General features: G+C 36.7%; 1 protein-coding gene across 2 annotated transcripts in view; it reads left to right on the top strand.

Annotated features, from left to right (window-relative positions):
* NUDT14 (nudix hydrolase 14) overlaps positions 1 to 27,335 on the top strand; it is a 59,518-nt gene that overhangs the window by 6,776 nt on the left and 25,407 nt on the right. The window contains exons 2-3 of one of the 2 annotated variants that reach the window (XM_086895615.1): positions 21,115 to 21,158; positions 23,289 to 23,390. In XM_086895615.1, coding sequence (XP_086751741.1) covers positions 23,320 to 23,390 — 71 coding nt within the window. In that variant the 5' untranslated portion in view covers positions 21,115 to 21,158; positions 23,289 to 23,319. The remainder of the gene's footprint in view (positions 1 to 21,114; positions 21,159 to 23,288; positions 23,391 to 27,335) is intronic. The other variant, XM_086895614.1, reaches the window with a different exon arrangement.

Genomic DNA, 27,335 nt, shown 5'->3' with positions numbered 1-27,335 from the left:
TTTTTTCCCTGTGAAGTTTGTCTCATTTTCTTCAGCTTGTCAAGTCTGTTATGTCAGTGTTGAGTATTAATCTTAAATGGAAACATACTGCTTCCAGCTCGGGGAGTCCCTGAGCTGCAAATTGCAGGAGTCTGAGAGTGTTTTAACAATAGAGTCTTCCTTGGGCATCTTGGCTGCTGTCAGAGGTAGATCTGGATGAGATGGATTTTTGATCTGACTGCTGCTGTGTTAACAGTGAATGCAGTTGAGGTGCAGTATAATTCTTTCATATGGGTTAAAGAAAAGAAAGAAAAGTTTTTGCAAAGACAGCATTAGGGAGTTAAGTACTGAGGGAACATAATTTCCTTTGAGAGAAATGGTGTTCTCAGCAATTAGAACCCAGATTTAAGAAAAGGAGCTAAGGAATCTAGGCATCTCTCTTCTGGCTCTGCCATATGCTTTGAATTCAACTCTGAAAATTTGTACAAGTTATTTTTGTTTAAGACATTTATGAATTACTGAAGGGGGAAATGAGAAGCATTAGTTAATAAGAGCAGTATTTGAACACTAGTACTTGTTTTTGTTTCAGTGAAATTATCTCTTGTTAGTCTTAATTTTTTTATCCAGCATGCTTTGACAAGTGAATGTAAGCTTTGAAGTAAATGCATGAAAAGTAGTTGACAGTGACAAAACTTTGTATTTTTAGGTCAGTCATACTACGATTTAACACACTTGTGACAGAAAGTGTCACATAATGGAAAGAATAAGGCCTTGTTGAGCACCTTTGTAGCTGAAATGTGTCTGCACTTACATAAACGATCAGTAAAATCTCATTTAATGCCATCAGACTACTTGGGTTAGTGCGCAGTAACTGTGAAGTTGAGACCGAGTGTAGGAGGAGGTACAAAAGTTGTAGTGAGCTTAAACTGTGCTTCTCAAGTTCTGATACGCAGCTCGCTGAGGGCCCTTGGAATACTTGTAGGTCATCCATATGAGGCAACTAAGAAAAGCAGATCAATTATCAGCAGGCTAAATGTGCTACCTAGGCCTGCAGCTTCCCTGGAAGATGTTTCCAGGTCTGCAGATGAAGAAGTTGAAAACCATCAGCTCTGGCAATACCACTCCAGTAGCCTCATCTGCAAGGACTTGTCTGCACAGGACTTTCCTGAGTAACTCCATGTCTCATTCTACAACAAAGAGTCTGGTTCTGTTTACGTTAAACCATTTTCAAAGTACAATTGCACTTTGAATTCATACCCTACCTTAATCCATGTTAACTTTCCAGTGTGTGCCCTAAGGGAGTAGTAAACTAAACTGGATGACTGTGTCCACACAAGGGTTTAATGGAGTTTAAGTAGCAGAATTCAAGTTTATCAAGGTACTTATTTCAGATTCATTTTCTTGATGTCCTGGTATAGACAAGCCCTAAGAATAAAAGTGGTTTAGTTTTAAGTGAATGAACAATGTTATAGAAATCATCACTGAAGTTTTATTATACTTTTGTGTGTGAAATACAACTACTGTAGGGTATAAAGTAGGCTTTTTTTTTTCTTGTTTGGTACTATCTCTTTTGTAGGAATTGCAGTTAGATCTGAGAAACAAAATAGTGCTCATGTTCTTCCAACAACTAAATGCTGTATTTGTTTTTCAGTTTGGATCAAAATTCACATGTTTGTTTAAATAGCAGAAACTTTTCCTCATACAAAAAAATCTGTCATCTGAATCACAGTCTCAGCTATGACATTATGTGTATTTGATATGTTTTAAAGCAGATGAACACTGTACAATTTTAAGTGTTTATAGCAAATCTGAATATCATGGAAATTAGACATTTTCTGTAAATGGCACTATTCTTTCAAATGGCACAGTCTGATGTTTTATAGGGAATTAAACTATCCTACTCTATTCCTGAAAATAAGTGTATTTTAAATAATTTTATCTCAACTGCTGACATATTTAAAATACATTTGTATTTTCAGCTGTAACTCATAAAAGGTCAACTCCCATGCTTTGAAAACCCTATACAAGTTGAAACTGCATAAATGAGCATGTTTTACACAGCAGGCACAGAATGTTATCTGCCCCGCTGACTTGCACTCAGATTAATTATTCTTCATAATTTTTAACTAAAGTTAAAGAACTTAGCTTTTTGGTACTGTCCTTCAGACATTGATCAAAATCTTGTTAATACAGTAACACTAAAGTTTACTGAAGTTTAAACAAAGTAAAGCTCAGTTTTTCTTAGTGGTCAACTCATGTCACACTAAAGCCCTGATCACTGATCAAAACAGCATTAATTATTTGTTTCACGTTGAGGTTGCTGTGTCAAAATCCTTTAAATACCTCTTGGAGCAGAGAGGGAATCTTTTGGCCTGTGACAGAGCAGCTGGTGTGGACATGGGCTGATGCCCCAGTTGACAGGTTGTTGGATTAGAAAGAATATCAAAGGCAGTGAGTAAGATTAGGGATAAGTGAACATCTGACAGCAGTTTGCAGCAGGGGAGAACAGATGATAAACAATGGGAGCGGGGTGCGTGGGGGGGGTGAGAGGTGAGAAGGCCATGGGAAAAGTGTGGCGGCAATCACTAAAGCTCCAGGTTGCTGAGCCTCATGAATAGAACAGGAAATGGGATTTGCTGGGACAGATGTGCTGAGTGGTGATGAATACATTATAGGGAAATGAGGCTAAACTCCTGAGGGTGAGAGATGTTCTTTCTCTGAAAATAGAAAATATGGGAAAATAAATGTTTATGCCTCTGGAGAAGTAAACATTCTTGAAAATAAATATAGAAAGAAGTAATTCTAATGATAATTTTAATTAAAATATTATTCCAAAGGAACATTCATGATAAACTCTTAAGTCATGTATTTCCAGCTTAACAGTCTTAGAGTGCTGTTGCAAATATGGGCTTGAAAGTGTTTATTTTAGCCATAAGACTGCACAAATGGTGGAATAGTTTGAATGATGGAACAGCCTGGAATGGAGGCTCTGACTGGATAATGCTTAGAAGCATATTCTGTATCTGGCATGTATTACATAGCACTCACAGAACATATGTTTGATCCTGCCACTGTTAAGAGACTTGTACTGAGTGATCTTGTGAGGTCCTTCCAGCCCTAACATTTTTTCAATTCTGTAAAGTGATCGAATGCTTGTAGAAAATCACACATAACTGCTCCTGTTCCTTAGGGTATTGTTTTTTTACTTCTTGGACTTCTCAGTTTATATTCTTGAAGGATCCTTTTGCAATATTTATGGTATAGTTATGTCAGAAAGCCAACAGAAACTTTTTGCATGTTTGCTTATAGGGCTGTATGTCAGTTTCCTGACTTAGAATTTCTTATTAAATTATTTTTTCCAAATTTCCTTGAAGAAAAACTGGTTAAAAAGCATCTCACACTAACATTTTAATAATGTATTACTTTAGCTGAAGGGAGACAAGGAGAAAGTATAATTGTTAATGTCTTGAGAAAGTACCAATAAGATTCGTTCACAAGACATGTAGAAATTTATTCCACAATGTGTTCTCACAGTTGGAGTTACAAATACAAGCTTGGTAAAATAATGTAGAAACACAAACTTGTGAGAGTCACCAACTGGAAAATATAAAGCTCAATGTTTTAGGGACAAGAGGTGACTTAGCTGTAATGGGAATGCCCACCATCTGTCCTTCCTGACCTCAAATCCCTCATATGTGCTGCTCCTGTACTCAAATTGAGGAGACATGAGGCTGGCCTTCTTTACTCCCTGTTTGCTCCTAGCCATGTGTACTGTAACTGTAGCTTTCATTTGTAAAAGAACAAGGGATTGTAAATAGAATCTGGGATTAATATGTTCCTTAGCCCTGCTTCATGGAACTAGCTGTTCATGTTTGAGACATTCCATGTTCGGTATCTTGACCACAGGGACATTACTTGAATACAGCAACTGAAGAGTCGGTACAGCTTGGGAGTTACAGATGTTCCACAAAGTTAGTGATCAATGAAATTTGTCCTTCAGTCAGCCATAATCAAAGAAATAATACTGTGGTGAGCACAGCAAAACAGAGACAAAATATCCACTCTACTGATTCTAATTAGCATGAATACTGTCCAAATAGGTGTGTTTTCCAGAAAACTGTGATTTCTGCATTTGCATGAAACTATAACCAAGGAATTTACCATTTCTTATAGGCAATTCCCATTTTAAAGATAATTTACAGTTGGCTTACATAGTTCTTTATATCCCAGTATTGAAACTGTTACAAGGTCACTGTCACACAAGTTTCAGAAATACCACAGTAACACATAGAACTGTATATAAATCACTAATCAATTAATCACCAATTAATTCAATTTACTGAATGCCAATAGTATATGGTATTTAAGGAACAGGTACATTTCTCACTAGGAGTGCTCTCTATTAGAATGGATGACAGATTAGGAGGCGTTCACAAGTTACTTGAATATTTCTGTGTACTACTTTTTCCCATTGGGAAGATAATGACTGCCTCTGTGGAAATCAGATTTCAGTTGAGTCTATCAAAATTGAGAAGTAAAAGTAATTAAGAAAAGAATATAAGAATATAAGAAAAGAAATTAAGAGAAGAGCAGAATCTGGAGCTAGTTGCATCTGTCACTTTGAACTGATTTTTGGGAGGGGGTGGGGAGAAAGGAGAGGATGAAAAGCCCTGAGGATCTTTGTGAGAAGGGTTTGTGAGAAAGTCTTAGGAGAAAAATCTAAAGACTGTTCCTAAGCCTTGGCTTCTGTTAGCCCCCTGCTGCTGTTCTTCATCAAGTTGTTTTAATGGCTTTCAAAGCAAGTGAGTGGAAAATGGTTTCTCTGGAACTTTAAGAAGCCTGAACTGAAAACTGTCATTGCTTTATAAGTAAAACACATCAAAGATGGATGGAAGAATTGCTTGTTAAACACATTGTAGATTTAATTTAAAAAATGGACAATATCATAAAAGAGATATCAGATCATCATAACTACCTAAAGGTGAAAGTTTAATGGTTTGTCATCTGCTCTCTTTCATAGCTTTTGTGACCCTCTATATATCTGCAAAATGGTTTTTTTTCATAAGTGTTGCAGTTTTTTTCATAATGTATAGATGGAAAAGTACCAAAGCATAAAAATATGTAGGTGGTCGTTAGTGTGCTTCTTAATTTTCTGTCTGTCTTGAGGGATGCCTTTTTCTGGTATTTTTAATTAACTAGTGCTTCAAATTCTTATCTGTTTCTGAAATACTGTTTTTCTTTGTGTTGCAATGCATAATATTTGTTCTGTGTGTTCAGTGTGTGCAAAGTGCATTCGTGTATCATCTAGTAATTGCATGTTTCTTCGTGGAAAAAGAACATGCCCTCTCATTTTCCTCTCCTCTCCCCACTGTCAATTCCCTCCACAGTCCTCCCAATCAGTAAGTAGTGTTTTTTACTGATGTGTTGTAGATCTCATGCAAAAAAAGTGAATGAAAAAGTGTGCACTGAAAAAAGCATTTCCACTGAAACGATGAGCCTCATTTTTTACAACCAAATACTTTTTCTGATCACATGCTGCATATGATCAAGGTGCACATTTAGTAAGCAAATACAAGCAATTCTTTTTAAAGATTAGAAGAATTCCTCAGCAAGCTGAGAAAGCACAATATCCATCTTCAGATTTCAAAAATATTCAGTGTTGTAGTTCCAATTTTAATTCACCAGTTCTTTCTGGAGTAAAACAGCTACATCTATGCATGATTCTGACTGTAGATCTGATTCTATGAAATGTAGGCTCCCAAAAGCCTAATATGTGATGACTGCAATTACTGGATTTTCTGCAAATGATGAGGTTTTGAAATGTAAGTTTCATCAAAAAGCATGACATTGTTTGAGTGAAATCTCTAAATTTTCATGATATATGAGATCATTTAAATAGGGAGTAAGAATACTAACTATGCAAACAACTGCATAGAAATTGGTCACTTGATGTTATTGTTTTAAGGATTCTTTTCAATGATATTTGTCATTTTAGATGATGTTTTAATTAGCTGTAATGGTTATTTGTGAACTTAGAATGGATATAGCATTTTGTTGCTGCATAGAAAGATTCTAGACAGTTAGTGGGTCTGGCCAGATACTAAGATCCCTGGCATGAATTTTTATAACTTTGTGAAATTCCAACCTTGCTGAATAAAATTATATTTTAGCTCCTGTCATTGATGAGGCCAAGTCATCCATTACATTGTTTCTATTCAGTCTTAGTCTGAGCAAATTCAAAAGCAATTTGAAGAACTTTTTTTTTTCACACAGTAGGTAAGCTGATTGGAGTTCAGCCCTTTTTAACCAGAAATTATATATTCTGACAAACTGAGCTGGAAGTCAAGATGGGGAAAAAAATAGGGGAAAACAGTAAATTTGTATATTAATGATAACATTATAAATATTTTTTTTAACAAATTTAGGCTATGATGCTGTATAGGTCTTGTATATATTCTTATGCGGAACTACTGACGTAAACTATCACTGTTGATTTTGTTTGGTTTCATTTTGGCTTCAAGACCTGCCTTTTTATCATTATGCCACTTAAACTTGTTGAGCTTTTGAAGCAGCAGGATTGGAAGAAAAATTTGCTTTTTAAAATCAAACCTTTTGGCAAATGTGCCTTAGAATTTCATATGTGTGTCTGCACTTAGCACTCTGCTTTCAGCATTGTAACATTTCTGGCACCTGAAAATACTGGACACAGGCAATTTCTGGCTTTCTTTCAAAACTATGTTGCTCTTCAGAGTGACATTTCCATAGCACTGCAGTTTGTACAGCCTAAAATTTTATCTGTATGTAACTCATCTGATTTGTACTGTTCAGATAAATTAAAAAACAATATGAGATTATTTCATGTATTGATAGGACAAGGGAGAACAGCATTAAGCTGAAAGAAGATAGATTTACATTAGATGTTAACTCTTGGCTGTGAGAGTGGTGAGGCAATCTGAGCACAGATTGCCCAGGGAAATTGTGGGTGGATGTCCCATCCCTGGAAATGTTCAAGGCCAGTTTGGATGGTGCTTTTAGCAACCTGGTCTGGTGGAAGGTGTCCCGGCCTGTGCCAGAGGGTCTGGAAATTGATGATCTTGAAGGTGTCTTCCAGCCCAAATCATTCTGTTGAGTATTGGCCTCCTATTCAGTGAAACCAATCACGAATCATTAGTACAGAAATTAGTGCTATAGTATTTTGCAGGGTGGTTCCACCAAAATCTGAAACACAAATGTTTCCCTGATTGTTTCTGTAAACCTTCCTTATTTCTTGTCAAGGAGAGGTGGTTGACCTGTCAGTCTGGGGAATGCTGTTTCTTTTCATCTCATCACTTTGTCTTTGATCTGTCTAGGAGTTCAAACCTCTTGGCAGAAATCTGACAGGACTCACAGGAACATAGGAGCCTCCCTTGAGCATTATGGGACACTCTATTGAGAAAGATTAATTTGTTAAAATAATAATATAAATGTCAAGACTTAAGTGTAAGAATTACATTGGGGGGTGAGAGATTTAATCACACTCAGGGGCTAAAGAAAGTCAGGGAAACTATTTCACTACACAGAAGAATTGTCAGGATGTTTGGTTTTGAAGTATTTCTGAAAGAAACAAGATGAATGCCAGTTGGCATTGTATTTTCCCTCCTTTCTCTTTCTGCAGCCCATAGCATAGAGCAGTGTCAGGCCTTCCAGTCTTCCACTAAGTGGGATGATAAACCACACCCAACAGTTGTGCCTTGGGGAGAGGATGAAAGGGAGAAGAAACAACTTTCTGCAGTGCTATGTTATGTATACCATTTAGTGGGAAAGTGTGTCTTGCTCTTGCAAGGGAAGGTGTGTAATTGCCTGTAGTAGTTGTGAATGTTAAATTTTCATTCTCAGACCAGGCCTGCTGACCCTGTGGAGTGAACCTGTGACCTTCATTCTTTGTCTAAGATTTAGGCTCTTCTGTATATGCTGGGTTCATGCCATTGCATGCTCAGAATGAAGTCTTAGAGCTTAAAGTGTCTTGGTGTTCTACTGGAGGAGCCAACAGAAGCGGCCAAGAAATAGTTTTAACATGTTCACAGTATTCAGAAGTGCTGAGGAGATGTGCTCAAAATCCTGGGACCCTGTCTATGAACATACTTGGAGGAAGTGGTAGCCTTGAGTTCCTGTGAGATTTGATGTATAGGATGTGTCCTCCCCTGCTCCTGCTTCACCATGGAGATGTGGCAATGCTGCACCTGGCTTTGTTCCCAACTTTGTTGTGACTCAGGATGTCCCAAGTGCTGCTAACCTTGGTCAAGCTTGTTAATGCTGGATCTTTGTTGCCAGGTACCAGCCTGGTGTGTGAGGCAAGGTGTACAGTTCATTGAGATGTGTTTTCTGCATTTAATTTGAATGCTGCATCAGAAGAATTTTGTCCTTTGTAAATTATATATATATATATAAATGAATAGTTTTCTTAAATATATTTAAAAAAATATTTTAAAATCCTACTCGTGATTTGTGATATTGATTATCAGGTGCATTAGGAAAACCAGTAAAAAAAAGCAACTTAGCAGTTATTCATGATGGATTGTTTTCTGTCATGTTTGGGGTTTTTTAATTCAATTTTAATGATACAGCAGTCTATGGACAGAGTTTTTCTTATCAGCATTTTGCTTCAGGTGACACAGTCAGTAGTTGTTTTTTTTTTAATTAGAGCAACATTCATCAACTGCATAGTTTTCTGAATGCAGATTTATTATCTGTTTAAATGTAGAGTGGCCCAGTATTGTGGTAGAAGAGGGATAGTTTTATTTTCCCACTGGCTCGTTGTCAGCCAGAAAAGATTTTAATCAGATCCCATGTAAGTTGGAGTGGATTGTTAGAATGACTAAAGAGGTTATGAGAAATATTAGACAATTGATGGTGGTGATTAGCTTTTGGCTGAAGCACCAGTGGCAGCTTAAACTGTGGTTTTATGGTGTTGTCAGTGTTGTTTTCTTGAATGACATAGCAAAATTAATGATGAAAGGACAGTTTCTTTCCTTCCTCTCTTGGATGAGGGTCATGACCTAGGGTAGCAAAGAAGAAGAAATTATGCTTGTAGGCGTAGTGGTTGCCTTGGGACTGATGATTTTAAGATTCATTTACTCCTTCTACCTACTAGTGTTTGTTTCTCTCCCTGCTGTGCCTGCAGAAATGAGGTGAGAGCCCTAAATCCCAGCAAAGTCAGGGGGTGAATCTCTCTCTGAGTCAGAGATCCTACAGGAGGCTTTGCTGTACCACTAACTGGCCAGGGAATCAAGAGTTGTGGGAATGTGATGTGGACCACAGCAGTGTTTGTCCTGTGTGTAGTGTTTGGAGAATCCTCTTCCTAAGGGGTTGAAAGGTTATTTTGACTGATGAGTGCACAGGATGAGTACAAGAAGGAGCTCAAGAATATTCAGTGAGAATTCTCATCAACCATGGGGTCTCGAACTTGCAATGGGTACTTTATATTGAATTTCACTCTGTCTTGAAACAGCTACTACAGACAGACATAATTGATTTAGGTATGTTATGATGAGTGCAGAATTATTGCCCCTGCCTGTCATTAAATATCACTAGTCTGAAATTTCAGTCAGGCCCTTTATCTTGGTAACTCGTCAAAAGAAGCAGCTGCCAGTGGAGAAAAGAAGAAAACAAGTTTTCTGGAGATGTTTTAAATTCTTTTGGTCTCTCCAAAAAAAATTAAACAAAATTTAATTTTCTCATAGTTATGTGTGTCTCAGTAAAATTTAGAAGTTTGGAAAATGTTGTCTTTAGTAATTTAGAATTTAAGTGCCATATTCCAAAGGAATTTTCAGTGCTCATTTAATTTCACTAACGCACCATGAGGTAGTAGAGCAGAAATAATTTTGTAGTCCTAGAGAAATACTACTGTTTAAGTCCCACAACAGAAATTACATTATTCAATAAAGATGTTTAGATGCAACTGGAGGGTTCTGGCGTTTGGCTGAAATTGCAGTGGTCCAGAGTATAAAGTCTGAATTCAATTCTTCCATCTTTCTAGTGAAAGTCTTAAAGGTGAAGGTTATTAAATGCTAAAAAGTGCTTTTGTAAATCTCATCTTTTGGAGTTATTAATGAATTATTATAAATTGGGAGTGGGGCTGTGAACCCATGTCTGTGTTCCCCAGATTAATTTATTACTGAACTACAAAGGCCATGCTTGTTTGTTTGTTTCCAACTGCAACAATGTGCAACAATTTATACAAATAAGGAAAACTCCAGAAAAATTACCGAAGCACAGAACACCCAGGAGCTCTCAGCAGCCGTTGGTTGAGGTATTTCCCTGGCTTTTATTCTGAGCTGGAGCCAGCAGATCTGCCTCCTGGATCTGTGTTTTCTCAGCCTAAATTGTGTGGGATATTTTTCTTCAACAATAACAGAAAAATATTGGTTAAAGATTAGAGAAAAGGCCTTTGCTGGGGAGGTTTTCAGTAAGTATGGGTACAAGTGTGAGATGTGCAATACATCTGTTTGAATGTACAGCACTTATTTACAGTATTTTGCTGTCATATCAGCTGTATGCAGTTTCCAAATTATATTATCTCTGTTAAAACTTCTTTTGTTATTAGGAATATATAAAAAATATATTTTTTACCTGCATCCAGTGAAAGTTTCATGTTTTCCTATAGTGTTCTGGGAAAAATAGTGTAAGCAATTTTGTAAACATGGAAGGTGTATATTCCTTTTATCCCTGAAAAATAAGAAAATATTACAAACTTCAAAGGGAAAACACAGTTTAGTGAAAATGGTGAAATACATGCAGCAAAATTCAGTAATTTAAGAGGAATTTATGTAAAAGAATGGTTGAATATTCACTTTAAATTTTATCATTTCTGTACAATGACTAAGAAGTCTAAAGACTCTACCTGTTAGCAGTTGGATCCTTTGTACAGAATTGGATTTAACTTAATACTAGGAAATCCCCATCTGTATCTCATCTTAGAACCTTAAATTGTATGCTGACTTGGCAGTAGAATGATATGACAAAAGTCATAAATTTGACCTTTGTGCATATTGTGTTTCTTAATGTCCTTATTCTTTGTAGTATAGATTTCAGTGCACTGCTGTGAATTTGCTTTGGAATCAAGCTGTTTGATCTGTACATGCAATTGTTCCTGATAATTATGTATATTAAAAACAGAAAAACAAGGTGAGAAAGGAGATTTGATTTAATTTAATGTACTTATAGATGCTTAATTCTTGTGTTTTATAAATTTCATTCAAAGGTAAGCGATCTTAATGATAGCTGAATGCCAAGGTAAACTGAAACAACTCCATTGTTGAAAAGTACACACAAAAAACCAAACTGTGTCTTGAAAAGTAAACTTCCAGAGGATTATAGGAGAAAGTTTACTTACACATCAGTATCTTAGTTGTAATTGTTCTGGCAGTTGATGTACATAAAATGAACAAAGTGGCTTGGCCCAGTATTGCATTAACAGTTGAATAAATTAATGCATTCTCCATTGTTTATTTTACCTCCCAAAGTGTGAAAAAATTGCACCTTTGAATAGTAAACTCTATTGCTATAACCATCTGTTTGCAGTTTCATTACACACTCCTACCAGAATAACCTTCTCTTTGAAGAGAAAATTGATATGGGTTGTAAAAATTACGGTCTCTGACCTTAGGTTTTATGTCCCTTGAGGTATCCTTGGTGTGGTCTCCACTGGTGGATGTTAAGGTTTCTTCAAGAAGTATCTTTATGTCTCCCAGCTAATTTCAGATAAGAAGCCTGTGCATCAGAGTTGACTGTCACACAGAGCTGAGCACTCCAGTCTCTTGTTCAAGCCTTAAAATGAGCTGAATGAGACCCCAGCAACATCATCCTGCCCTGTCCAGAACTGCTGTGTCAGCTGGGGCTGGCATGGTGTTCTTTAATGTAAAGGTTGTTTTGTCTTCATGGACTTCACTAGCCCAGTCTTACTTCTGAAACTTTTAATATTGTCAATTAAAGCTAATTAGCAGCACTAGTATTTTGCATCAAGTAGAATGTTCACTTTTAATTCTGTTAAAATGTCATCAGTTTGTGCATTTTTGCATGCATACTCCACAAAGGCACTAAACTCAGTCGTTTCCAACTTAAATACTTGAATAGGGAAGTTAAAAACTGAAAAATGCCATTATTTGTAATCATAATGCTTTTAAAATAAACACTCTGGATAGTTTAGTAATGAAATACTACAAGCTTTGTTTAAAAAGCAAACACTCCCCCCCTTCCTCTTGAGCTTAAACAGTGGCTTGTTTAAAAAACCCAGTAAAATTCCATAACACTTCAACTCTTTTGAAGTAGTTTTTCAACATCAGCAAGTAATTCTGCAAATTGCTTTTGAAGATGAGGCTTCATTTACTCCAGCGTGTGCAGTCTGATGGAGTGGATTAGTGGGTGTGGACTGAAATGGTAATTTAGGCTTTTCTGTGTGCATGTGTCTCTCTGTAGAACACTCCCTGTCAGACACATCTCTGTCCTCCTGGGGTAGTTGTGAGTGGACCAAGGCTGTTCTGTTTAATAGTCATTGCTGAAGACTTGCAATCTGTATTGCATTCATGTTGATTAATAATTTTTCATTATTAATTTTTCATTTTCATTCTACTAAATATTTTTTATCAGTTTTTTTTTCCTAGAGAAAAAATATTTTTTATTAATTAAGTGAGTTCCCACTCACCAGCCCACACAAATATCAGTGGTGGGATAAGGTGCAGGTGGAATAGGGAAAGGAGCAGCCTGGTTTTTGTTTGACTTTACACTGTTTTGGGACTGCACCCAGGACAGAGTGACTTCAACTTTGCATTTGAATTAGTAATTATGTAGTAAGATAGCTCAGCATAACACAGTTCCCTAATACTGATGTGTACATTCACAAGGAAAAAAAAAAGGTCACTCAACTTATGCAAATTGAAATTATTTCATTGATTTTAATATTTTTAAACTGAGTTGCATGGTTTTATGCTAGCTGAAAGTACTTCCTTTCATTTTGAAAGATAATGTAGAACTTTCTATGAAGTCTGTAATTACATAAAAAGAAGACAGCATAGCTGCTTGCTACAAATCAAACCTTTCAAGTAGACAAAAAAATTATGATAAGTCATTATTTCAAACAGATTTCAGATGCAAAGTAGTCTATTCAAGACAGGGTTTTTCTTTTAGATGAAAAAGTTGAATATTAAATGTCCTTGAATTTTTGACTGTTCATTTGCACTGTTTTGTTGGGTTTTTTTTGTGGATGAAGATTTTTAGATACAGCATGGCAGTTCTTTAGCTTCTGTAAACAAAAATCCACCCCACTGACTCATTAATCCAATAAAAATATACATAAGGATTCTTTTAAAGTGTATTGAATAGGTATTGAATGGGTATTTTATTGTCATTTGGAAAACTTGAGGAGTCCAAGCTTGCTTTAGCTGTCTCAGTTTGATTTATGTTCTTCATACAGGTTTCACTGCATTGTGATGACTATCAATGCTTTATTTATTTAAAAAAAAATCAAACTTTGTATTTTGAGGGTGGGGTTTTTTTGTTGTTGTTTTTTGTTTTGTTTTTTATTCACATTAATTTTTGCATGTGGCATATGCTGAAAATACTATGAAAAATATTCAGACCATGCAAGGTAATTTGGTTACTAATTGTCTCTGGTAGTGAAATGAAAAGAATAAAGTGCTGGGTTTGTCCTGGAAGTGCAGTTTCTGTGGGCACATCACTGTGGGCACTGAAAATATTTTGTATTGATTCTATAGAACAGAGAGTTCAAGCATTAATAATTTAGCTGACAAGAAATGGTTTACATTAGGTTATCAATGCTCATATGTTGCCACTGAAAACCACTACAGATGTGACATCAGGTTCCATTAGGCCAAAAAAGGGAATATAACAAGGAAGCCTCAACTGATAGCAGCACTTCTTCAGCAGTGAATGGAGAAAGGAAGGGAAAGGTTCGTTTACAGAGGGATGAGGACATAACTTTTATGGCTTTACTGTAGGGGAAGTCCACTCTGTTTAACCCAGGATCTGGGACTCAAGAAGCAGCAGCTAACACACATCTTTCCTGTTGTAGGACCATATGTTTTATAAACCAAAAAGTTCTGAATTACTGAGTTGCTTTCATTGCAGATTTATCTCTTGGCAGCTTTTACTGGTCATAAAAAGGAGAATATAGCTGAAAAGCATTAAACTGAGACCACTTAAGGAAATAAAGGTAGCAGGAGCAGGCTGCCTTGGTGCAGATTTTTGTCTTCCTGAGTCAGTTACTTGACTCCCCAGGCGCACTGCTCATGTGGATTGACCTGACAAAAACCCATCTAATAAAATGACAAGTTCAGTGTTCTCTTGCTATGAAGGTCTGGGCAACAAGTAGACACCTCCACAGGAGAATGCACAGTGAATTTCCAGATAGAGGCATTGCTCTGCACATTGGTACTAAACTGTGTGAATACATTTGTGTAAGATTGGATGTGCAACAGAAAAACAAGTTTTACACTTTTTGAAAGAAAAGCATGACCCTCAAACCTTTAAAATAATTTTTTGAGAGCGGAAATTAAAGCAAAAAATTTATTATTCCTCTAGAGAGTTTTACTGCTTTGGTCCATGTAAATCATTAAACAGGGACCTCACTCTTGCTTGGCTTAGCTGACTCTGGTTTAAGCTGTTATTTGCCAATTAATTCTCTTATCTGTTTTTCTGTACTTATAGTATAATTATTTTATTACATAAAGAATGCTCATTATCCCTTTGCATTAATGACATTAACTGCTTTTGTGTCTTAGGAGTGTGGAAACAGGCTAAATGGAGCAATGAAGACTGAGTTATTTTTATGTTATAATTGCTTCAACTTCTCTAATTGGATTTTTTCACAAATATGGAACATTTACTTCTTGGGTGACTGCTTTAAACCCAATCCAGATGGTAGAGACTGGGGGATCATGACTGTTGTTTGTCATTTTAACCCTCATCACTAGTGCATGTAGCTTATCTAAATCATAATGTATTTGTAATTTTTCTTAACTGCCTCTGTTTGTTTACATCAACTTTTGTCTGGGCTCTAACTGAATTGTAAGATCATTGAACAGGAACTGTTCCCACTCTATGTGTTCAGTGCCTTTCACAATGGGTCGCCAAACCTCATGTTGTCTCTCCTGTAATGTAAACAGAAAGAAGTTAATCATTGTCATGGACAGATTTATTTTCTTTCTCTTTTAGTGCTATGTGTAATGTTAATTTGCTTATTTTGGACATATGTCTCCTGCATTGTAAGTGATCTACCTGCATGGCCTGTTACATTTCCCTTCAAAACTATGTAATACAAGGTCCAAAACCTTTTTGCTGAGGTCGTTTTGGTATAACTTTACAGTTCTTAGCCACTTAGACTTTCTCTGCCCAAGCAGAAGATTTCTGTGGGTGGACGTGGGAGATGACATAAGTGCCTTTAATTGGTCACTTTTTAAATTATTAAATACCTGTATAAGGCAGATAATATAGGAGAATTAAATAGATTTTGGATAAAGATCATTTCTCTTTCACTTGTGTGTTGTCTGTCCAGAGCCCATTTCAAGGAGGCATTAAATAAGTGACAATCCAATGTTAATTTTGTTTTGTTGAATAAAACTCCCAAGAGAGTAACTACAGGAAATCTGTTACTGTAAACCTGTGTGTGGAGGATTTATTTTATACACCCTCGTGTGATGTTGTGAAAAAATTATGACACGAAGTTAAAGGAAGCATTTAGAGTGGTTTTGTGAGTGTTCTTTCACTTGTTACACCAACATGTTTTCAGTTTCCTCTTCAAAATAAAACTTTTAATAAAATCTAAGAATAATAAGCCTTTAATTGCATGTGTTTAAAACATATATGTAATGTAGTTTGTCTGTAGCTGTTTAAGAAGCTGTCAGTTAATTCTTTTATACATAAGAGCAAGGCAAACCTCTCTGTGCAGCTGCAGGACTTGAGAGCTGGTTCATTGAGATGAGGCAGATCAGTGCCCAGAAACCTCAGCCTTTTTCCCAGGTATCCAGATATGACATAGCACTTCTAGATTATAAGAAATAGTGAATATTTTTTTTCACATTCACCATCTCTGTGTGATTCATGGTTTTACAGACTTTTGCAGTGTCTGCCCTTAGAGTAGCAGTGTACCAAGGTTACCATAAGCTGCGTGGCATGGACTACAGCATCCCTGTCCTTTCTCTTCCTCACCTTGAAACTCAGTAGCATCTTATAACTGGAGTACCACAGCTCTAATTCAATTAAATTATTTATCAAAAGGATGTCATTCTTTGGGGAGATTCTTGGAATGATCCTTGAGGAAAGGCCTCTCTAAAATTGTGTTTAAGAATTATTTCTTCTAGCTTTAAAAAGCTGCATCTGCAGAGAAGTTGTGAGTTTCAGGAGGGCTGTACACAGAGCCAGACTGAGGGGCTTGGTTTGTTTGGGTTGGGGTTTTTTTTTTTTAAAGGATGGTATCAATCTAACAGTGATGATTGGTACCTGTGCAGACACATTTCCTCATGTAAGAGCTGGTTCAAGAGCTTCTCATATGGCAGACTGAGAAGACTGGCATGGGCACTGCCCTCAGGGAAAAGGAGGTGGAAAGCATTGAAGCTGCCCCAAGTGAAGAGTGAAAACTCCCAGTGACCTGTGTCAGAGCATGTCCAGGGTCTGTCAGATATGGAGCATACCCAGTATGGCCCTACAGTCAGTGCCAGTGAATGTTTCTTTCTACATCATTAGCACAGAAAGTCCTTTTTCTCTTCTTTATCAGCCTGCCTGGGATAAGTCTTAGGTAAGTTCCTCTAGCAAGCAAGAGTTGTTCTTTAGACATTCTGGCAGTGATTTGACCTTGTTGTTCAGATATTTTATTGCCTCAAGTGGTAGAGGAAAGCAAAGGACAGCCATATCCCTGGCATAGGGATTCTTAAGGCATTTTAGCCAGAGGGCATGTGTCAAAAAGAATGATATTTTGATAGGCTGCAGGCAGGTCCAACTTGTCCTTTACAGACAATGTGAAGAGACTCCTGCCTGTAATTATGGCACTGAGCTGGTGCAGGAAGAGTCTTTGGAAAATTATTTCAAGGATGGTAGCAGGATAGAGAATGTGAAGATCAAGTATGGATATAAACAGATCTGTGCACGTAGGAGTCACATCTACTGAACTTAAAGCCACTGTCAACACCTGTCTAGCAGAGAGCACTTGGCAGTGCCTGGTTGTCCTGGAATCACTTGAACCAAAAGGCATTGAGTCTCCTTGTGCAGACTGTCAAGCTGGGAGTGAGCTGCTGTTAATTCTGATTAAGTTATCAATGCCATTACCGAGTCACTCTTACAGACAGTATGGTCTTGTGGCACACTTTGCACATTCAGGTAGTACAGAAATGGCTATCTGTGCTTTCTTTTTAGAGTTAGGACTGTGCTTGATTTGGGTGCCTTTTTGTCTTTTGCCACCCTTCAGTGCCTTTTGCCAGACTTGGAAGAGTGTTCTGGGGAAGCATTGCTGTGTGCTTTCTCTGTTCTTAAATTTTAGACAGGTTGCCAGGCAAGATGGACATCTCGTCTGACCTGGAATGGCTTTCTTATGCAACTAGTACTTATGTAAGTGATCCATCTTCTGTGTAATGTGAAACGAAATTGTCTCACATGCTGCCTCTCCTGGAATACAGCTTCATTAATTTACACATACTATATGCACTAGTTGAGTGTTGCAACATCACAGAACTTGATCACTGAGCACAGAACTAGAGTGTGATTACTTTGTGATTAAAGATTTACCAAATCGATTATGTGTTACACAAGATTTCCTGCAGTATCAGAACTGCTATTCTGAACTGATTAAAACTGGTGTAAAATAGTTCTGACATATTTGTCTTTATAAACATCACAGGACACATTTCCTGTTTGATGAATAAATTTTTAAATTTTTCTCAAATGTCATAAAATAATCCCTTCTCCTTCCTGTCATCAATGTTTAGATCTCCTAGCAATGTTATACTCAGTTCTCACTGCATTGAGAGATACTGTGATTGTTCTTTACTAGGCATTGGAGAATGGACTACTGCTAATAATGCAATTATTACACATGCTTATTAAAATGAAAAAATGTTAGGGGTTTGGAGAGCCTTCGTGTTTCACAAAGATACTTTTTTTTTTTCAGGAATGATGTTGACCACTGATACCTTTAATATTGCAGCTATCTGTAACTGTGGTGATGGCAGAGCTTTGTCAAAGACCGGGATATATAGAATGGAACAGTTTAACAAGTAATCATAGCCACTTGGCTTTTAAAAGCATGAATCTTGATCAGTTCAGCAAGTAATACTTTTGTCTCAAAGATAAGATAGAGATACTACATGCAGCTTGATATAGTTGGTTAGAAGCTGTCTGGAATTAATGTTCTGTAAAGTATGTAAAGCAGCATAAGAACCATTGGTAACTGTTTACATGCTATTAATAATTAGCAACCTTCCTACCAGTCTGTTAGGAAAGAACCATGCATTGACTACAATAGAAACTCAGCTCCATTCGGTTGAGTTCAAATTACATTTGACTTCAACAATAGAGTATGAATGAGGCTCATTTGAGTTTCTGCCACTGTAAACAAAAAGATGTTGGAATGTTTCATTTGTTTATTGATTTATTTATTTGGACAGGTGCAACTTGATCATATGAAATAACTTTTTAATTCAAATATAGGCAGAAAATATCTTAGTAAGCATTGTCCAGTCAGAGTATATGATACTAACCAATGTCTTGACTCAAATTAATCTAGCCCGTGGCTGGTTTTGAGTTTGAGTCTTAGACTAATCAAATCATGTCTAGAAAAAGTGCTTCATCTGGGCTTAGAAAATAGAAAACACAGATTTTATTTTCTGATTAATTTCTTTTTAGGTACTAAGTTGCTTCTTTTACTTTCTGCTAAAAATTATGTGCGTGTCTGCGAGGTAGGCTCTGTTAATGGTAATAGAGCTCATCCTTGCAAAGAGGTCATTCAGTTCTGATGGATCCCATCTGTATGAGGATGATTCTCTAGGGTGTAATTTTCCTCAGCTATTTGAAACCCTCTCATAAGTGCTCCAAAGCAATCAGGTTCTATAATTTGCTAAATGATGGCAAGAGGAAAGAGCCAGGAAGATTTTTGGTGGGATCATATGTTAGATTGCAGTATCACAGGAGTAGCAGCCTGAATTAATGCAAGAAGAAACTTGATTCAGGCTTTTTTTGACATCTCCAGTAGCTGGACACCCACACTTCTCCAAAGTGAACACTGCAAAGGGAGAATGGATGATGGTAACACCAACTTACAATTTGAGGGCAGGGGAAGGTTGAGACTAGAGAAACAGTGTGAAGTTACATGCAGAAGACATTACCCTTGGTACAAAGTTTTCCAATTCTTTCGTGTTAAATGGAAAATTGCTCAGCAATCTGCTAACAAATCCCACAAATACCTTGTTTACAGGTAGAAATAAACCTACAGAAAGATTGAGCTGACCTTACACATTTAATACCTTAAATTATCTTACCATACAACACAGCCCCTGTTGCAGCTGTATGTTATATCACAGTCCTATCAAAGTTGTTGCTCTATCTCTCACCAGGTGGAATGAATTGGATATACATTCAGATTTGGAAGCAATGGCTTTAATATTTCAGTTCCCACTGAGAATTTTCTGTCTTTATTTCCCTTTCAACATTATATTGCATCTGAACAATGACAGGGCTCCTCCTGTAATGCACACGTCCGATTCCTGTCAGTGCTAACAGAAGGTATGTGCAGACACCAATGGAAGCGCGGATTAGAGTTTCTCTTGAGGTGAACAACTGTTTATAATTAGAGTTGTGGGAATGAAGAAAAACCCAGCTAGCAAGCAAACAGTCCCTCTTCCAAAAAGCTTGGTAAACTCATAAAGCTCAGGGGCTTAATCTCTGAACCGGAGTGCTTGTTATCTAATCCCCACCAGCTGTTGTGTACTTGGTAGCCATGACATCTGTAATGGAGCTGAAGGGCCTGTCTATATCGGTTGGCACCTTTACCCACCAACTGAATTTGATTCTTCTCTCATTGCTCACATTTACCTGCTTTAAATCATTAACCAGTTGCTCAGGGTTTGATCATCCATTTAACCATACTTTATAATAGAAGTCAAGTGCTGCTTTTCACATTAAGCATATTTCAGGTAGGTAGGTCTTCAGCAGGTCTCGTTTTTGCATTGGTAATAAGAAAAAGGTATCAACCACGGGAATTTCCTCTGTTATCATACTGATTCCTAACACAGACTTAAAACTGACCTGGGAGTAGAATCTCTGGAGTTGTATTTGAGCTGAAAAACACCATCACACTTCCAGTAAACAGAGTAAAGAGTTACATGCATCTCCATTAACTGATGTGTATGAATTGCTATAGGTAACTATAGACGGTATAATATAAATATAGGCAAGGTATATGCACTCATTGTAACTGTGAAAGAACTCTTGTTTTCAGAGGTTACTGTCAGCTATGCTGTAGTGGATATTGTTCTTCTTAAGCTGGCAGAGGACAGGAATTGGCCCATCTTGAGAAAATCAGCCATTTTCCGTCTCGCAGTACTTGAGTGATTGCTGTGTTTTCAAGCCTGCTGTGAGACAGTGCCCTCAGCACCACCAGTAGCGCAGAGGAAGAGCTGCTGTGTGGAGTGGAGTGTGACCCCTTCATGTTAGGTGTGGATAAAACTCCTGTTTGGGTCCTCATAAGGGGTTAGGTGGAAGATGTCTTGTTCTTGGATTCCACATGGGTTTAGTTAGGAGGTAAGTGCTGAGCTGTTCTCAAGGTAAGAACATTTCTTTTTTTATTGTTTATAGCTTCCTGGTACTGTGAATGGTTAGACTGGGCAGCTGAAGTTGATGCTGTGGCCAAAACTGGGCCTGAAGGCTGCAATAAACGTATGCTAGCTGTCATCATAGTATTGTGGGTCTAAGATTTTGAGCTGTTCTAAGACAATTTTCAGTGTCTGTAATATTAACTGTCAAAATTCAGAATACTGGCCTCATAAATAAAACCAACTAAGTTTTCAAAGAAATGCCTCCTAAGTTTTGTTAAATTTCATTGCAGTAATTTTTCAGTTGGAGTTAATTTGACTGATTTTAATTTTTTTTTTCCCCCAGAATGGCACTAAGAAGTTCTGGGATTTTATGAGGACACATGACAGGTAACAATAACATCATGTTATTTCCCATTGTCTTCATGTTACATTTCATATGTATTCTCTTTTATTGGTCAAGTGTTGCTGATGTTCTCTTTCCTCCAATTTCCTATTCAATTCTCACTTTTTGTGTAATACTTGCAGGTGGTTCTCTACTGTTTAAGGTAGAATTAATAGAAAGTTAAAAATCTCCTTGTGGTTTATTATGTTTTCAGTAAGTTTTGTCTGTGCTTGACTATTCCAATATTGGAGTTTTACCACATAATTTATTGTACATTTTAATGACTACATAGAAGATGGAACTGAAAGTTTGGATTGTATGAAATCCTCTTTTTTGAGTGGGAATTTATTACCTGAAGGAAGGAGTTTCTTCTGTCTTTCCAAACTTATTTCTCTGATTGTGGAAGAAAAGCAATTAACTCCTGACTTTGTCAGTGTTATTAAATTCTCAGTGTTATTAAAAACTAATAAATTTATATGTCTTAAAAAAGGTATTAATATTTAATCTGTTCACTGAAAATTCAGTTACTAGAAGATAAAAATAAAAAGCAAGGTAACAACTTTTTCCAAGAAAAAGCTTTTCTAAATCTATGAAATGTAAAAAATGTAGCAAGACACTAATTTTAGTGTCATAATTGTGACATAACCAGAACCATGTCAAGAGATATGTTTTTCATGTGCATTAAATAACTAAAATTAGTTGAATTTTGGAAATTCTTCTCTGTTGGAAGCATCTAAGTCAGTCCTTACATGAGTCTTTTTATGACATGAGCTTTTACATGAGTGTGGGTGCCTGGGAGGGATATAAAATTCTAGCAACACTTTTTATCTATATAAAGATTATGAAGGTAAAATTTTCAGGAAGACTGGGAAAGTATTAGCTAGATTAAAAATGCCTGTACTGCTTGAGAATGAAGACAGAAAAGGGAGTGATATTTCAATACTGAACTTCACACTTGCTCTTGGAATTTGCCTGGAAGACAGTTCTGTCTTTGCACTTTGTCTGTCCATATGGGCATGTGCCTGAATTTATGATGGCAGATACAAAGGCTGAAATGATAATTGATTGCTGGAAATTTAATATATGCCCATTCAAGCAAGTGAATCCAGCCTCAAGTCACAGTGCTGAGAACATGACTTCCAGATGAATTTGTATGACTGTTTTATTTTTGTTTAAACTTTAGTTTATCACTGTGTGATAATGTGTGAATATATGCAACTAACTGAGTGGGGTAAGTATTAAAGGATCAGTTTTCCATGAACTTCTTGGGAACAGTATTTCTGAAGGACTTTTGTGGACATTTTTAAAATAGTTGAGAACATAACTTTATAAAAAGGCTACAGCCACATGTCATGCCAGTCATCTCTGGTCACATAACATTTGTTAGCTTCAGATGTACAACAGCTGCCACCCGAACTTATTAGTGACTACTGTTGAACTGCAGAGTGTCTAACACTCTTTTACAAGGAAATTCATTGCAGCTTCTGACACCAAAGGTAGTAATGTGAACTTTCTGCATAGGAAATCCATGGGTTTACATAATTATTTTTTTTTTTGTGAATAGGAAGGCAGTTATTATCCAATACATTAGTCAGATTCAAAATCCCTCATAATACTTTAAAGCCCTACATTTTGCTGTATTTTAATAGCTGTAATGCTTTTTATATGGAAAAGTTATGTTAACTAGTTCCTGAAGATTAGAGAACTTCATACTGAGAGCTCTTACAGGTTCATTACTGTTAATGAAGGATAAATATTGAAGAAGGGAGGTTTCTGGGACACATGTTCTGTTGGTCAGGATTTCCTAGTGTGTATGTCTGATTGAAAAAGATTGTAGATGTTTTCCAGAATTAAGATCCCTTTTCCTAATACTTTTTCATAAGTATTCATAGCTTACTACTTACAGAAGTGCTGTAGGACTGTTAAATCCTCCAAGTGCCTGTAATAGGGCTGTTTACCTGAACTGAGCATGTTGGAATGCCAGATGTGTAAAGAACACATGTATATATTATATATTTACAAAGAATTGATATGTATTATGAATTTAGTGATGATGAATTAAAAAAACAACTGTGTAATTATATAAAAGCAGACCTTATGCCTAACCCATGTCTTTATTTGTCATCCTCTTTCAGCAGCACAAGTAAAGACTGACTTCCTTGCTGCATGGTAGTGAACCAAAAGATTGTATGCTGGGTTCCTTTGGGACCCCAGTGTTCTGTCTCATTTCAAATTAGGTCAGTATAAGCCAATATTTAATAGATTTGTATCAAAAGATGCAGGAAAATATTTACCAGGAGAGATTAAGTTATTGTGGTATAAATGTATCCTTTCCAACTGTTCAGATGAACAGCTGATTAAATTATAGACAAAAACACAAGGACTGCAGTAGTCACTTCATTTGCCTTAGATGTGAGTCATCTTTTAAAATCTCACTATATGCTGCAGTAGGGCCAGATCATTTAACCATGTGCAGTCTGGTGGTGTGACTCTAGCACAAGTTAAAATAGCAGAATTGGTATGAGTTTTCCTTTTTTTCCTTTTATTTTTCTTTCTTTAGTTATTGCAGATCTGGGAATGAGTCTACAGTATGTGGTTCATGAGCTTTCCTAAGATCAAGATCATTCAGAACTAAACATCAGTCCCGAAGGCACTGCTGTAATTTACATTGAACAAATAATTGTTTATTCCCAGCCCCTCCCTGCCACTTAAAGACAGAAATAGTTCTGTACAATTTCTTGCCCATTACACAATAAACTGTGTTAAGGCAAACCTTCAGAACCTCTGCTGTCAAAAATCACCTGTGTGTCAGCACAGACAAAAGAAGCAGCATTTCTCATCATATTTAGGTTTAAATTCTAACAGAAGGAAGATCCATGACACACAGACACACCCATGGACAATAATTTTGTCCTGGAATGCTTTGCCCAGAGAAACTGAGGAATCTCCATTCTTAGAGAAATCCAAACCTTGACTGGACAAGGCTCTGTGAAATCAGGCCTAACTTAGAGTGACTTTTAACAGGAGATTGGATCAGATGATTTCTAAAAGCCACTTACATCCTGAAGGTTTCTACGACTTTGCAAGCATGTTAAATGGGTAATGAGTATTACAGTTCCCATCTGAAAACTGTCAAAAATTTGCAAACTTGTGAAGAAATCTGTCAATTTCCAAGCCATTTTTCTATTGGAAAATAATGAGCTGACTATTGTTCTTGTCCTGCGGAGTTAGATTTAAGTTAATCTTGCTTTGAAACATGCAGATGAACATTATCAGAGCTCCTTGGAAGGTTTAATTATGTCATTAGAAACAGCAGTGAAGTTTACTAAAAATGAATGAAGTAAAAATCCTTGATTACCTCTTCTCCACTGTAATTATTGAACAAGTTTATTGAAGTGTTGCTTGTAAAAGTTACATAATTTTGGCCTGTTGTGTTAGGCGCACAGCAAAAGATGCTTTCTGCAGTTATGCACTGCTTACTTTTCTAATTAAGTGTAATTTTCCCTTTAATACTCAAGATTATGTGTTTGGTCGTTATTAAACATATCCTGATGAAAATCAAGCAGAGTGCAAGCAATGAAAATTGAGATGCAAGGTGTATTTCAAGATTTTTTTTAGACTTGTATCTGTCTGAACTGGTTAGCAATTTGTGGGGGTGTGATTTGAGGGCAGAAGAGCTGTTAATTTTTTTAAGGACTTGGCTTTTAAAAATAAAAATCTTTATCAGGAGAACATTTTCCTTCTGCAAATTTGTGGTGATTTTCTGTTAGAAATGGAAACATCCTAAATGTAACAGAGTAATCATCAATACCTGTAACAAAAAATGATCCTCTAAAACCAGACTCAGGTTACAGTTATATTCTCCCTCATCCTAATTTTGCTATATTTAGTACAGAGCCTGAAATGTAATACTTAAGTTCTACATTCATCTACTTTATAAAGCAATAGACCACGTTAGTTTCAGGTTTCAGCAGCTCCCCTTAAACAGATTCAAGGCTTTTAAAAGGCATAATTTGGGAACAGATGAAGGTCAGTGTACAGTCATGTGCTCCCTTCTGTGCTTTGAGTAATAACGCTTGAGAACAGGGACACAACTGTACCTTTTCCTAGTTGACAAAACAAAATTATGTCTACCTCTCTATTTGAAAGTATGAAAAATTCACTGTAGAGTTCATTGCATTTAAAAGAGAACAAATTTGAGGAGACTGAATTGTGTGCAAAATAGTTGTGTGAGTTCCTCTCAACTCTGAAAATACCATGTGAAGAATAAAAGGAATTTGGACTAAAAGACTTGAAACTACATGTGCACTGTACCCCTTCAAAAACATGTGATAGTGACTCAGCAGCAGTTCCTGACTTAAAAAATTCTTAATGAATAAAACTGCAAGTTTATTCTTATATTCCTGCTTTATAAGATTTGCCTTTTTTTTTTTTCAGGTAAAGAGATTAATCTGTCTCACATTTTAAACAAATTAATTCCTAATCTAATTTGCTTCCTCAGAAGAAACAACTTTACACTTTTATCTATTACAGAGGCAACTGAAAAGTGTAGTTTTCCATCAGGAGTGAATTTACAGGGTGAAGGAAACCAAAGCAATCCCCACTTCGGCTTGTTCTTTGCTGCAGGTCCCAGTCCTGGGGGCAAGCAGGGTTCTCGAGGCAGGTTAAAAATGAGCAAACTCAGAAGGAGGAAGATGCCCAGGCTGTGTGCTGTGCAGTTACCTGGCCGAGTGGCTGCCCAGGGCAGTGAGGAATGGGGCCCAACAGCTGCACCAGGAGGCGGCTGCATCCCAGCTCTGGCCACGGGAGCCGGCCGGGGATGGGTCACCAGAGCCGGCCAGTGGCCTGCAGGAGCCACGGTTGCTATTCTGGCTCGGTGGCTGGAGCAGGCAGCTATGGAGACAGGGTGGAAGTCATGTGCCCTGACCACATTATAGGAGTGGATTAAATTCCTTCTCCTATTTCATATGCCAGATCATTTGGGCTTTATGGAAACTTAATCCTGTATGTATTTTTCTGGTTTATGTCTTAGTGTATTATAAGACACCATGAAATTTAACTCAGATGCTTTCTTCGTGCAAGAATTATCACAGTAGCTTTAAAATACAGCTTTTTAACATCCTTACAGGTAAAAAAAAAGTTTGTCTTGGGTGGTATATGCTTTTTACTTTAAATTATGTGCTCTTGTTCTGTAAACCTTGTTTGTCTTTGTAATGTCTCCTCCAGGGTGTCAATGATGTGGAATTTTCTTGATTATCTTCAAAGATACTGTGGAAGATAATGCACTCTTTAAAATCAACTGGAGGTAGTTCAACAAACAAAAGTGATGAAAAGTTTAGGGAAATAATAGCTGAGAGAAGGGAATGAGGGCTGGGCATGTTCATGCAAAGGATAGCACAACTGAGGAGAGAAATCACCACTTATCACAAAACGTAAAGGAACATTACAGAACAGGCCAGAATAATTTAATTATTAAAAAAATAGTGATCAATGACAGAATGAGAAATGAAGCATGGTGGGGAAAATATTTTTAAAGTTAAACACTAAGAAACTATTTTTATCAATAAGCAATAAGATAATCCGGGAAGGCATGTTTTATAATCACTGTCATTGAAAACACTCAGGTCTAGGCTTGATATCTGTCTATCAAGGATGTTATTAAGATAATGATAATTTTCCTGGTATTAGAAGGAAAAAATGCAGTAGCCTATTAGTTTTCTTCAACCCAGGTAATTACACGATTTGTTTGCATGTGATATTTGCAAATAAAATGCACTTAATGCTGTGTTTTTTGTTGTTCTTTTTTGGGGTTTTCTACAGTGAAGACTTGACAGATACTCTGCTTTTGTGCCAGGAATTCTGCAAGCATATTTACTGTCCTTTAAAATGAGTTACTATGTTGTTACCTTGGGATCCAGTCTAAATAAAAGCATAGGAATGAGAGAAACATGAAATGAGATGCTGTGAAGTTACCAGAGAGAAACATGAAATCATAAATTTTCAGATTCTCATTTCATCTTATTAGGCATGTGATATGAAAGCACCCTAGAGCTGTATGAATGAAACAGAGTAAAATGGCAAGAAAATCTTTATTGAAGGCATTGCTTCAATGGGAAGTTTAATATTTGCCTAATTTTAAGAATCAAATCCATGAAAATTCTTATAACTAAGCAGGTACACAA

The sequence above is a fragment of the Cyanistes caeruleus genome, chromosome 6 (genome assembly GCF_971803275.1).
Source record: "Cyanistes caeruleus chromosome 6, bCyaCae1.hap1.1, whole genome shotgun sequence".
Taxonomy (NCBI): Eukaryota; Metazoa; Chordata; class Aves; order Passeriformes; family Paridae; genus Cyanistes; species Cyanistes caeruleus.
The sequence above is the reverse complement of the archived record's forward strand: the minus strand, read 5'-3'. Positions and strand labels throughout refer to the sequence as shown.